The sequence below is a fragment of the Mauremys mutica genome, chromosome 1 (assembly GCF_020497125.1).
Source record: "Mauremys mutica isolate MM-2020 ecotype Southern chromosome 1, ASM2049712v1, whole genome shotgun sequence".
Classification (NCBI taxonomy): domain Eukaryota; kingdom Metazoa; phylum Chordata; order Testudines; family Geoemydidae; genus Mauremys; species Mauremys mutica.
In genome coordinates, this window is record NC_059072.1 from 247,853,855 (window position 1) to 247,867,447 (window position 13,593).

The 13,593-nt window shown below is 42.5% G+C and overlaps 1 protein-coding gene across 11 annotated transcripts in view; it reads left to right on the forward strand.

The window, feature by feature from the left end:
• The window catches only part of MAP4K4 (mitogen-activated protein kinase kinase kinase kinase 4), a 236,973-nt gene extending 230,730 nt beyond the window's left edge, over positions 1-6,243 (forward strand). For all 11 annotated transcript variants that reach the window (XM_045006210.1, XM_045006202.1, XM_045006185.1 and 8 more), the window contains 2 exons: positions 2,850-2,989; positions 3,185-6,243. In XM_045006210.1, coding sequence (XP_044862145.1) covers positions 2,850-2,989; positions 3,185-3,268 — 224 coding nt within the window. In that variant the 3' untranslated portion in view covers positions 3,269-6,243. The remainder of the gene's footprint in view (positions 1-2,849; positions 2,990-3,184) is intronic.
• Positions 6,244-13,593: the final 7,350 nt, after the last annotated feature.

Genomic DNA, 13,593 nt, shown 5'->3' on the forward strand with positions numbered 1-13,593 from the left:
TGATCAGAACCTTCCCACCGGTCTTTAAACTTGTGCCTCAATGGGACCTTAACCTTGTCCTATTGGCACTCACAGGTCTGCCTTTCGAACCTATGGCAACATGTGCCATGACCTTCTTAGTGCCATCACTTCAGCAAGAAGGGTCATTGAACTAGGAGCCATTTTGGCAGACCCTCCCTTTACAGTGTTTCACAAAGGGAAGGTTTCCTTTAGGTTACACCCAAAATTTCTTCCCAAGATTGTTTCTGAGTTCCATATCAGTCAGTCAATAGTTACCTGTATTTTTTTCCCCAAACCCTATGTTTCTTCTGAAGATAAGAGACTTCACTCCCTTGATGTCAGGCATGCCCTGGCATTCTACCAGCAGAGAACCAAACCCATTAGATCTCCAGGATTCTTTATTGCCATAGCACAGTGGTTTTCAACCTTTTTTCATTTGCGGCTCCCTAAAAAAATGTTGAATGGAGGTGCAGGCTTCTTTGGAAATCTTAGACATAGTCTGCAGACCCCCAGGGGTCTACGGACCACAGGTTAAAAATCACTGCCATAGCAGAAAGATCGTGTGGGCAAGCCATATCCTCCCAGAGGATTTCCAAGTAGGTTTCGGGATGCATCTTAGAATGCTACAAAATAGCAAAAATTTCCCCTCCTGGGAGTATAATAGCTCACTCACTATGAGCACAAGCTGCTTCCTCAGCATCCTTATGGTACGTTCCATTGCAGGGCAGCAACTTGAAGTGTTCTTGATATACTACGCTCTAGTCCAAGCAGCGACTGCAGATGCAGCCGTAGGAATGGCAGTACTACAAGCATCTCTGCTGCCACCATCCTTGCACCCTCCCCCAGTTTGAACACTGCTTGCCAGTCACCCATGTGACACCCAGGGACCATCATTCGAAGAAGAAATGGAGGTTACTTTACTGTAACTGGAGGTTCTTTGAGTTGTGTGGTCCCTATCTGTATTCCACTACCTGCCCTCCATCCCTTCTGCTTGGGATCCAGTTGGGTTGTGGTAAGAAGAACTGGAGCAGTGTCGACCCGCACTGCCTTTTATGCCCTTGGATGGGAGCTCAAGAGGCACTACTTCACATTTGTGGGTCAATGGACACTGCTTTGAAGAATTTCCAGACTCAGGCGCATGACGCATATGCGTATCCATGTGTGGAGTACAGATAGGGACTACGCATCTCAAAGAACCTCCAGTTACAGTAAGTAACCTCCATTTATCTTTGTTAGAGCTCATCAGAATAACACCTGGATTATCTGTTGACTATACGTTTTTATAATGACAACTTTTTCTTTTTGAGATTTCACTGCATCCCAGTAGTAATTACTGAACTACTATAAGAATTCTTTTCCTTCTGCTAATAGCAAGCTCTTTAGCTAATGGAGATTAGAGGTGACATTCAAAGAAAAAAGTGTCCTGTTTTGCTGCTTTATGATGATGGAAAGGAGACGTACAGTTGCACTTTGAAAGCTCCAGGAAAAGCTGCGTTATCCGGCACTTTACACACTGGAATGCCCTATAAACAGGCATTTCGGGAGGGGGTGTGGGGCGTGGGCTCTGTGAGGGAGTTTGGCTGCAGGAGGGGGCCCAGGGCAGGGGTTTGGGGCACAGGAGGGGTTTCAGGCTGCTGGATCCAGGTTGCGCTCATCTAAGACGGCTCCCTACAAGCAGTGATATGTCCGGAGAGGCACGGCCAGGTGGCTCTGTGTGCTGCATCTTCCCGCAGGCACCACCCCCTGCAATTCCCATTGGCCACGGTCAGTGCTCCTTGGTGGAGGAATGGCCATGGGGGTTCTGGGCGCTGCCGCTGCCCCACCCCAAGCTCTTGCTCTGCAGTTCCCACTGGCTGGGGACCACGGCCAATGGGAGTTGCAGGGGCGGTGCCTGCGGGCGGAGGCAGCACACAGAGCTGCCTGGGTGGGCTTCTCCAGACATGTCGCTGCTTGCGGGGAGCCGCCCGAGGTGAGTGCCGCCTGGATCCAGCATGCTGAAACCTCTCCCGCACCCCAACTCCCCACCCAAGCCCCCTCCCATTCCCAAACTCCCTCCTGCACCCCTACCCTTGCCCCACCCCTGAGCCCCCTCCCACACCCAAACTCCCTCCCTCTTAGCTAACTGGAATTTTTGATTTACTGGCACGCGCACATTCACTCACTCACTCACTCCCCCAACATGCTGGATAACAAAGCTTTTACTATATCATGGTCCCATATAAAATACAGAGAATATCTTTCAAACTAGTAGAATTTTTCAGAATGGAAGAAACTTCTTTAAAAATATGCCAACTGAAAAAGACTTGTTTTTTACATGAGCAATTTCCCCCCTTGTATCAATTTCTGTTTTTGCTGGCAGACTCCTTGGAGGAGAATTATAATTAGTGGAATTATAACACCACAAGAGACATAACTGAAACTTGGGCAGTTTAGAAGGGAAAGGATTTTACTCCATTTAAATCTTGAGTTCTGTTTTTTCATTATTGCCTACATCTAATTAACCCTATCTGCTGGCAACACTTAGGAGAAAAGCTCTGTGTAAAACTGAACACTCAAACCATTTAATTGAGAGTTGTGAAAGCTCCCATTTTCACTTTAGCCTTCCAATGAATACTCCAGCAAAAAGGATACTTTTGGTAAAAAAAAGAAAAAAAAACACCACCCCCTTTCTCTTTATTATTAAAAAAATAAAATAAAAATTAAACTGTTCTCTTATGCATCATAAAGAATTATTTAAAAAAATAAAAAGGTAATTTTTTTTTCTTTGCAGGCCACCTTTAAGATAGAGGGTTTTACAATTGCTGTATGTTGCTCTTTAATACATGGTGTTTTTTTGTTTGTTTCTATAGCATACATTCGATCCAATCAGATTATGGGCTGGGGAGAAAAGGCTATTGAGATACGATCAGTGGAAACTGGGCACTTGGACGGTGTGTTCATGCACAAAAGGGCACAAAGACTCAAGTTCTTGTGTGAACGGAATGACAAGGTATCCTTTTCTTTTTTGCTTGCAATTTCTTGCTTTCGGTTACACCATGTTCTTTAATTGCCTTATAAATATCTCGAACATTAAAGCTTAATACAAATTTTTGCTTTCTTTCTTACTCATCAGACTTCGGTGAGCAAGTAGATAATCTGAACGCTTGCCTACCATCGTAAATAGTTTTTGTCTTTTTCTTCACAGGTTTTCTTTGCTTCTGTACGGTCTGGTGGAAGCAGTCAAGTTTATTTCATGACCCTAGGCAGGACTTCTCTTCTGAGCTGGTAGAAGCCATGTGATTTGACAAGGGATTGCTGACATCCAGAGTCTTCGAGATCCTCATAACTTGGAATTATTAGTAACTGGAGTACAGACCTGCACTGATGCAAGCACTCCATCTGAATGTGTGTGCGGGCATCACTAGTGTTAGGTTTCTTTGTTTTTAAACTGAGGCTGCGATGCAGCTGGTGCTGTAAAGATATTACCATCAGGTGCTATAAGTCTTTGAGATTTGGGATCACACTAGAAAGCAACAGGTCTTTTCCCCGCCCCCCCCCCCCTTTCAGCTCCAGAATACCTAGGCTTTGAATGACTCCGTTTGTTAGTGTGAAAAGAGAGAGGCTCATGTGAACATGTTGATTTGGCAGGAGGCAGGCAAGAGAAGGTGACAAGTGGTGGTGAGAGTCAGTCTTGCTGAAGCAGAGGGCAGATCTAATCTAGTAATGTTAAACAATGTATTTAATTGACATTTCTTTTTTGTAATGTGACAATATGTGGACAAAGAGGAAGGTGCAGGTTTTAAGAAGTTAATATTTATAAAATGTGAACGACACAGTGGCTAGGATAACTTCTTTTTTGGGGACAGGGTGGGGGGTGGGATGGAATTCTTGGTTTTGGTTGGTTGGTTTTATTTTGGCCTGGCCAAGAACTTAGTCATTTTTCTGTGTACCAGGTTTTGCCTGAAACGTGCAGATGATAAAAAGTTTGTTCATTTTCTATAATGATTCTGTGTTAGGACAGAACTTGGTGATGTCACAGTATTAGCACTGCCTCAGTTAAAGGTTTAATTTTTGTTTAAACCTAGAAGTGCAACAACAGTTTTACCACAGTCTGCACTTGCAGAATGAAAAAAAAAAATTCCAAACAACATATGTTTATTTTTTGTGCCTACCTCATTGTTTTTAATGCATAAAAGAGGTGGTTTAGTTTATACGTTTTTAGAGGAAAAACCATTAATGTCTAATTTAATCTTAATACCAAAACTACCAGATGAAAGGTTTGACTGTTATTCTGTAGCAAGTTTCAGCAGAAGAGGAGAGTAGTCCATTGAGATGGTTGAAATAGCCTTATGGCAATGAGACACTGACTAATGTAATTGCTTACTAAGTTTGGAAATCGAATATTTTTAGCAACTTCATCAGTAATGGAAGATTGATGAATTTAGCCTAAAACCAGAGGTTTCACTCTTCTAACATGTGGGCTTAGTAACAGGCAGGTAACAATAACTAGTCTAGTTCTATAAACTGTTAAATGTTGTAGGAAACATTTTGGGGAGGTGATGTTTTTCTTTTCTAAGAATGCAATGCACTAAAACTATTTTAAGAATGTAGTTAATACTGCTTATTCATAAAACAGCATATACTTGTGTTTAGGTGTAAGATCCCAGCTCTGGCTCCCCCCTTCCCCCCCCCCCTTTTTTTTTAAAGTCAGTTTTATTTTATGAATAAGTTTCTGACATTTGTAATAAATGTCTCAAGAGTAATAATTTGTTTAATGGCTACATGTTCATTACTTGAGAAATCTTGAGTGTATAATAATCTGTTGGTGATGTAATAATGCACAGTGTCATGATTCAACCATTTTTATTTTATTTTATTTTATTTGTTTTGGTGGGGTACTTTGTTGACAGCTGCCTTAAGCTGTTCATTCAGTGAACAGGCTCTCAGTGTTTCACGGGCTTTGTCTTCTGCTGTGCTTAATTTACTTTCATGGCATGACAGGTAGGGCTTTTTAAACATTCTTTAATCAAACAGATTGATTGTTCAAGTGACTGGTCACTTGATTGCTTTAACAGTAACAGCACCAACTGGGCAAGTGTTTTGCTCCACGAACCCTTCTTTTGGCATCAACCCTGACTGCTGTAAATTCTTCTAATCTAATCAGCGTTTTTGCTGAAAGTTCTCCTTTGAACATCAGACACAGTTTAAAAGGGAGCTGGTGTACACACACACACACATATATATCAAGAAAGCCTTACATTTGCTGGCAGAAGAGTACTTAGAAATATTTTTTTAAATTGTTTGACTTTTGGATAGCACTGAAGGTCAAGGGTGGGGACACATTTCTTCAGTATCTGTTACAATCAGCCAGAAGAGTTATCAGTTCTCTGTACTATAATGAACTAAAGGGACTCAGAAGTCCGACGTAATCATAGACATGGATGTAATCACGAGATGGCCCTGTAGCATAATTAGCTGACACTGATCAATTCAATGTCATTCTGCATGGTTTTTATTCTTCCAGCACTGTGTGGTTAAAATGGATTTAGTTCTTGTCCCCACCTCACACACTACCTTGGAAATCAATATGATTCATGTACATGAGAATGTTCCAGGGATTCCCCAGGTTAAGGATATGTGCTTTTGAAGTTCCTATACTTCCGGAGCGGCACTCATTCACTGGAACTGCTGGATGGCAGCTTCTGCCTCCACAGAAGTGCCAAGGTGGCCAAACTACAAGTAAAAACAGTGTTACAAAACCACTACATCTAGAACGTTGGACTCTTTAAACAGTGCTTTTGCAAGAGCAGAAAAAAAGCTCCTAGGTTTAGTTTTAAGCTTTAATAAGTAATACTTTCTGTATCTTTGTCAAAGTAACCCTAACTGTATGACTGCAGTGTTTTATTTTTATCTTATGCACATGTTATGTTGGAGAAAATGTTTACAAAAATGGTTTTGTTACACTAATGTGCATCACATATTTATGGTTTATTTGAAAGTGATTTTTGTGGGTTTTTTTAGTTTTTCATATTAGTAATAGTACACTTTTTGTGACTTATAACCCCAAACTCTGCTGATTATAAAGATGCTAAACAATAATACAAATGACAAACTGCATTAAAATTACTAATTATAGAGCTGCAAAGCAGACTGGTGACAAGTAAACACTCAGCCTTTTTTTTTGCAGTGCTATCTAACTTGTCTTCTGTGTATTATGGATATTACTGTTTTTTTCCCCATTTTTCCTTAAATAAAGTCAAAATGACACCTACTGGATGTGGAAAGTATTTTAAACATTTTTCTGGTCCTGGAGAACCAAGGTGTTTACTGCCTTATTTCACTGAAGGTGAAAAAAAGCAACATTACCAAATCTCATGATTTTACTGCAAGTTCAGCAATATTTGGTATTTTTATTTAAGCCCCAGCTCCTGGAGCCAAATGATTTCACGAGAATCTCAGCTTTCTTGTTTGTGGTTTTAATTTTTGGTCCTCATGGTTGTGTTGAAAAGCTTTAAAATGTAAATCAGTTGCACCCAAAGGCTCAGAAGACACTCAGGGGGAACCTAAAATGGTGGTGGTGTTTTTTTAAAATCCCATGGTTTTTGGGAGTGGTAGTACTAAGCAAGTGTGGTGAACTGAAATCTAGGGGCAGATCTCAGCAGGTGTAAATGATGTAGCTCCATTGAAGTCCAGGCCTACCAAGTGTAAGTAAGGGACTAGTGGACAAAATTGTCAAAGGAGAAAACAAGCATATTCACTTCGAGGGCTTGTCTACATTAGAAAATCATATAATTTTAAAACGTTAGCTAAAATGATGCTAAACAAAAGTTAGCACTCATCATAGGCAAAGACTGTCATATTTAATATTGGGGCAGCTGATTGTGGTTAATGCTAGTGATCAAATTTGATGCCCACTTACTGGGTGTTAGCAAAGGCGATGGAAAACAGGGAAAGGCATCATGCTCCACAGGAAAAAAAAAATTCACAATTGCAGTGGGAAAGACACAGGAAGAAGCCAACAAATCTTAAAAGCTGGGAGCCAAATATCATCCTTCTGTGTGGCTTGTGGGCTTGTGTATATGCAAATGGACAAGTTGATCAGGCCCACGCAAAATAACAAAGGAAAACCAGTGTATTGAATAATAAAAATAATAAATTGCAGTTAGCCAGATAAAGGAAAAGCTAAAAACCAAAAAAGCCATTTCAGCGCCGTAAATTTAACACTGGATTCTGCAGTGAGAAAATTGCAGAAACCGCGAGACCTTGCTTATAATATATGTTCCATTTCCACTATTAGCATTTAACACAACACCAGCCCATTTTACTGTCAACTGTAGCGCCCATCTCTCTGTTACTGTGAAGAACTCTACTACCAGTGCAGAACTTTCAGATCTCCTTGGCAAGCTGCCTTGAAGTCACCTGGGCACATTGCCATGCAGCATTGTGAAGAAGAAACCAGTTTAATTCCAAATGGCTCGTTCAGTATTAGTTTTGAAGAATATCATAATACTAATCTTGTCTACTTATGGGTGGCTGATTTTTTTTTTCTTTCATTCAGTTTTTTAGTCCCAGAAGTTAAATGGTGAGAATACTTGTTTGACAACTTGAGAAGAATATCTCATTTGCCAGAACGTAAGCTCCAGGGAGTGGAGATTACTCTCCCTGCCGATCTAAAGAAAACACTACAGTACATGTCAGGGATGAAAGTACAAAGAGCAGCTTTTGCAGAGTGGCTGTGAGAACTGAGGGAGCAAGGATGGATCCCAGGACCCGCACATCTTTGGTGGAGCTCTGGCATCAAGATGATGATGATAATTTTCATCCCAGGATCACATGTTAGATCTTAAAATGTAGAACCCCTTTTGATTTTAAAAACATCAATGCAACATTCTGAGGTGACATAAAAGGAGTTAAAACTGAGTGTATTGATATTGCTGTGAATGGGGGATAGGTGATATTGCTGTAGAAGCCACATATCACGGAATTAGGAGAGAGGGGAAGGGTAGCGTCAATCTCAGTTTTCTTTGTGGTCATGTCACTTAGCGATGACACAAAGAATGCTACTCTGTGAGAGTCACTTTCTGTGTGAAATGCTGCCTTGGCTAACAATTCCTGAAGAGGTTTCAGAGTGGTAGCTGTGTTAGTCTGTATCAGCAAAAACAACGAGAAGTCCTTGTGGCACCTTTAGAGACTAACAAATTTATTTGGGCATAAGCTTTCGTGGGCTAAAACCCACTGCACCAGATGCATGGAGTGGAAAATACAGTAGGAAGATTTATATAACAGTACATGAAAAGATGGGAGTTGCCTTACCCAGTGGGGGGTTGTCACGGAGTGTGGGGGAGTCAGGGCCCTGCATCCCCCATGTCCTGCGATTTACCGTGACTCTTAGCCAACCAGTAAAACAGAAGGTTTATTAGACAACAGGAGCATGGTTCCAAGCAGGGCTTGTAGGTACAACCAGGATCCCATAGCCAGGTCCCTCTGGGGGGCAAGGATTTTAGACCCCAGTCTTGGGGTTCCCTGCCTCTTCCCAGCCAGCCCAAAACTGAAAACCAAAACCCCTCCAGCAGGCTCTCTTCCCCTCCTTCTCTCCCCCTCTCCCTTTGTCCAGTTTTCCGGGCAAAGGTGTTGACTTGCCCCACCCCCGTTCCTGGCTCAGGTTACAGGCTTCGGTACTGTCCCTCACCTAAAGTCATCCCCTGCTTTCCCATCCCCCATGCAGACAGTCCCAATAAAACTAAACGACATTTCCAGGTTAATCCACCCCGCTCCCTACTGTGTCACAGGGGTCAAGACAATTCAATTAAAGTGAGCTATTATCAACAGGGTGATCACATCCGAAGAAGTGAGCTATAGCTCACAAAAGCTCATGCTAAAATAAATTTGTTAGTCTTTAAGGTGCCACAAGTACTCCTGTTCACTTTTGTAGTGGTAATCAGGGTGGCTCATTTCAAACAGTTGACAAGAAGGTGTGAGTAACAGTAGGGGGAAATTAGTATGGGGAAATTCAGGTTTTTTTAGTTCTTGTAGTGACCCATCCACTCCCAGTCTTTATTTGGGCCTAATTTGATTGTGTCCAGTTTGCAAACTAATTCCAGTTATGCAGAATTTCCCCATGCTAATTTCCCCCTACTGTTACTCACACCTTGATAACTATTTGAAATGAGCCACCCTGATTACCGCTACAAAAGTGATTTTTCATCCTGTTGATAATTGATTAGTCTCAACCCCGCACTGGATAAGGCAACTTCCATCTTTTTATGTACTGCTATATATATCTTCCTACTGTATTTTCCACTCCATGCATCTGATGAAGTGGGATTTAGCCCACAAAAGCTTATGCCCAAATAAATTTAATTCCTGAAGAAAACTCCTTTTAAAATACACCAACCCTCTTATTCTCCCCCAATGTCTTGCTCTAATTCATCCCAATCTCAAGTCTAAAATTAAAAATGAGGAGAAGAGTGTTCTGTTATTTAAAAGAGCAAACTGTTAATTTAATGCAAATGTACCATTCCAGTGGGACGATAAAGCCACATGGCAGGGGGGTTTCCTCTGTTGAACTAAGAAAAGGAAATTGGGTTTACCAGTCACATGGAGGCTATTGTGGTTTTACAGGGTAAATAGTATGTAACATGGGAAAGCTAATCAAATTTCTTCCAGCTGTGCTTTATGCCACTCACACTTTACTTATTCTGTCTGTGAAATGCTGTTTCATAACTTCATGCTTGTCATTCAGCATACTTTGTCAGTTAAAAAGGGATTTCGGCACATTCAGTTTAAATTTAATTTCATATCTGTATATATTAAATACCCTTTGCCTACACCGGGTTACCCATGTTCAAGTGTGTTCAGTATTCTGAAACAAACACAGAAAAGTAAGGGGATTTTGTAGTATTTTACACTTAGCCTTTTATCTCCAAGTGCTTACAACAGCTCTCAGGAGAACCTTATGAGGAATGATTGATAAGATTCCAGTTTTTGAAATAGGGGACGTTGAAGCACAGATGAGGGTAAGTGATTTGCCCCAGGTCTCCCAAGGAGCCAGTGGCAGAATCAGCAATAAAACAGAATTCTAGATAGTCTGGCGCTCTAACCACTAAACAAAGTTACCTCCTCAGGATGGCAGACTAGCCATTACACGAAACACTGAGTCTCTCCACTAACAAGAAATTCACTAATCGCTAGCATTTTGGCTTATTCAGACTAAAAATTGTTTGCAAATTTAGATCTGGTCAGAAAAGGAAGCAGAAGTGGGAATTCATCATTGTTATAAAGAGAAACTTTAATATGTTGTTGAAATTTGATTTTTCCAGTAATTTGACCAACCTGTAGTAAAATGCAAATATTTTCATTTTATTAATATAATTCTCATGTCAGTCCCTTGCTGACTCAGTTGCTATGTGCTGGAATCAATCTGATTCATTAACTCTGTGTGTGGACAACATCCAGGGTTTGAGTACTTGCGTGTATTTATGGTGAGGACTATCTCAATTTGACACAACCTACAAACTGCTTAAGCCGCTTACTAAAGGTGGTAGTCAAATACTGGCAGAGCTGTGAACAGAACACCCTCAGGTTCTGATTCAGAGTCGCCTGATCTGAGCTGCTCCTTATTCCAGGCAGGGCTTATAGCCTGTTAGGGTTGCTAGACTTCCCATGCCTTACTTCAGGTAGGGTTGACAACTTTCTGATTGCAGAAAACCAAACACCCCTGTTCCAGTCCTCCTCTGAGGCCCTGCTCCCACTCACTCCATCTCCCCTCACTCTAGCTGGGGGTATAGGCTCTGGGGTTGGACCAGAGATGATGGTTTGGGGTGCAGGAGGGGGCTCAGGGCTGGGGGAGGGGGGTTGGGTTGCAGGAGGGGGTGCGGTGTGGGCTCTGGGTGGTACTTGCCTGTGGTGGCTCCTGGAAGCAGCGACATGTCCTCTGGCTCCTAGGCAGAGGCGCAGCCATTGGGAGCTGCAGAGTCAGCGCTTGAGGCGGGGGCAGCGCGTGGAGCTTCCCTGACCGCCCATGCACCTACGCCAGCCGCTTCTGGGAGCCGCATGGAGTCAGGGCAGGCAGGGAGCCTGCCTTAGCCCTGGGCTCCCTCTGTGCCACTGATAAGACTTTTTACGGCTCGGTCAACAGTGCTGACTGGAGCTGCCAGGGTTCCTTTTTGACCCAGCATTCCGGTTGAAAACCGGATGCCTCAGGCTGTTTTTTCTGGGAAAATTTCAGCCAAAGTGGTGCAGCTGTTCCAAAGAATAAAGCTTGGGGGAAATGCATTGTTCTTCTTCGAGTGATTGCTCATATCAATTCCAGTTAGGTGTGTGCGCGTGCCGCGTGCACGGATGTCGGAAACTTTTACCATAGCAGCTACCCGTCGGGCTGGCTGGGGAGCCCCCTTTCTGGCGCACATTCCTCTCCAGGAAATCTGTAGGGCTGCCACGTGGTCCTCGGTTCATACCGTCACAGCCTACTATGCCATCGTCCAGCACACTCAGGATGATGCAGCCTTTGGCAGAGTGATTCTTCAATCTGTGTTTCACTGACTCCGACCCCACCTCCAAGGTAATGCTTGGGAGTCACCCAACTGGAATTGATATGAGCAATCACTCAAAGAAGAAAAAGCAGTTACTTACCTTTCTGTAACTGTTGTTCTTCGAGATGTGTTGCTCATATCTATTCCATTCCTCCTCACCTTCCCCTCTGTCGGAGTAGCCGGCAAGAAGGAACTGAAGGGGGGGGTCAGGCCGGCAGGGGCTTATATAGATCGCCATTTCGGCGCCACTCCAGAGGGCTCCCCATCTGGCCCGATGGGTAGCTGCTGGGGTAAAAGTTTCCGACATCCGTTCACACAGCGCGCGCGCACACCTAAGTGGAATAGATATGAGCAACACATCTCGAAGAACAACAGTTACAGAAAGGTAAGTAACCTGTTTTTTTGTCCATATTAAATTCCTGAAATCATGTCTTTAAAATGATCTAGTGCTCCCCCTACTTGGAGCAGGGACTTGAAATTTGGCCATGGGCAGGGAGGATTGGCCTTTGCATTGGGGATGTACCTTTTGCTATCCCTGTGGTAATCTGCCCATATTGACCAAGATACAGGCTTTTGAAATATCCCTGTTCACACACAGAATCATAGGACTGGAAGGGACCTCGACAGGTCATCTAGTCCAGGCTCCTGCACTTATGGCAGGTCTAAGTACAGATTCTAGACCATCCCTGACAGGTGTTTGTCTAACTTGCTCCTAAAAATTTCCAATTATGGAGATTCCACAACCTCCCTAGGCAATTTATTCCAGTGCTTAACCACCCTGACAGGAAGTTTTTCCTAATGTCCAACCTAAACCTCCTTTGCTACAATATAAGCCCATTGCATCTTGTCCTATCCTCAGAGGTTAAGAAGAACAATTCTTCTCCCTCTTCCTCATAACAGCCTTTTATGTACTCAAAAACTGTTTTGTCCCCTCTCAGTCTTCTCTTTTCCAGACTAAAACCCATTTTTTTCCAATCTTCCCTCATAAGTCATGTTTTCTAGACCGTTAACCATTTTTGTTGCCCTGTGGATTTTCTCCAATTTGTCCACATCTTTCCTGAAATGTGGCACCCAGAACTGGACACAGTACTCCAGTTGAGACCTAATCAGTGCAGAGTAGAGTGGAAGAATTACTTCCCATGTCTTGCTTACAACACTTCTGCTAATACATCCCCAAAAGATGTTCGCTTTCTTTGCAACAGTGTTACACTGTTGACTCATATTTAGCTTGTGGTCAACTATGACACCCAGATCCCTTTCTGCAGAACTCCTTCCTAGGCAGTCAATTCCCATTTTGTATGTGTGCAACTGATGGTTCCTTCCTAAATGGAGTACTTTGCATTTGTCCTTATTGAATTTCATCCTATTTACTTCAGACCATTTCTCCAGTTTGTCCAGATCATTTTGAATTTTAATCTTATCCTCCAAAGCACTTGCAACCCCTCCCAGCTTGGTATCATCCACTAACTTTATAAGTGTACTCTCTGCCATTATCTAAATCATTGATGAAGATATTGAACAGAACTGGACCACGGACTGATTCTTTCAGGACCCTACTCAATGTGCCCTTCTAGCATAACTCTGAACCACTGATAACTACTCTCTGGGAACGGTTTTCCAACCAGTTTTGTACCCACCTTATAGTAGTTCCATCTAGGCTTCATTTCCCTAGCTTGTTTATGAGACAGTCATGCAAGACAGTATCAAAAGCTTTACTAAAGTCAAGATCTACTATGTCTGCCACTTCCCCCCTATCCACAAGGCTTGTTAACCTGTCAAAGAAAACTATCAGGTTGGTTTGACACGATTTGTTCTTTACAAATCCATGCTGACTGTTACTTATCACCTTATTATCTTCTAGATGTTTGCAAATTGATTGATTAATTATTTGCTCCATTATCTTTCTGGGTACAGAAGTTGAGCTCACTGGTCTGTAATTCCCTGGGTTGTCCAGTCTTGGAATCTCTCCCGTCTTCCATTATGACTTTTCAAAGATAACAGCTAATGGCTCAGATATGGCTCAGTCAGCCACTTGAGTATTCTAGGATGCATTTCATGAGGCTCTGGTGACTTGAAGACATCT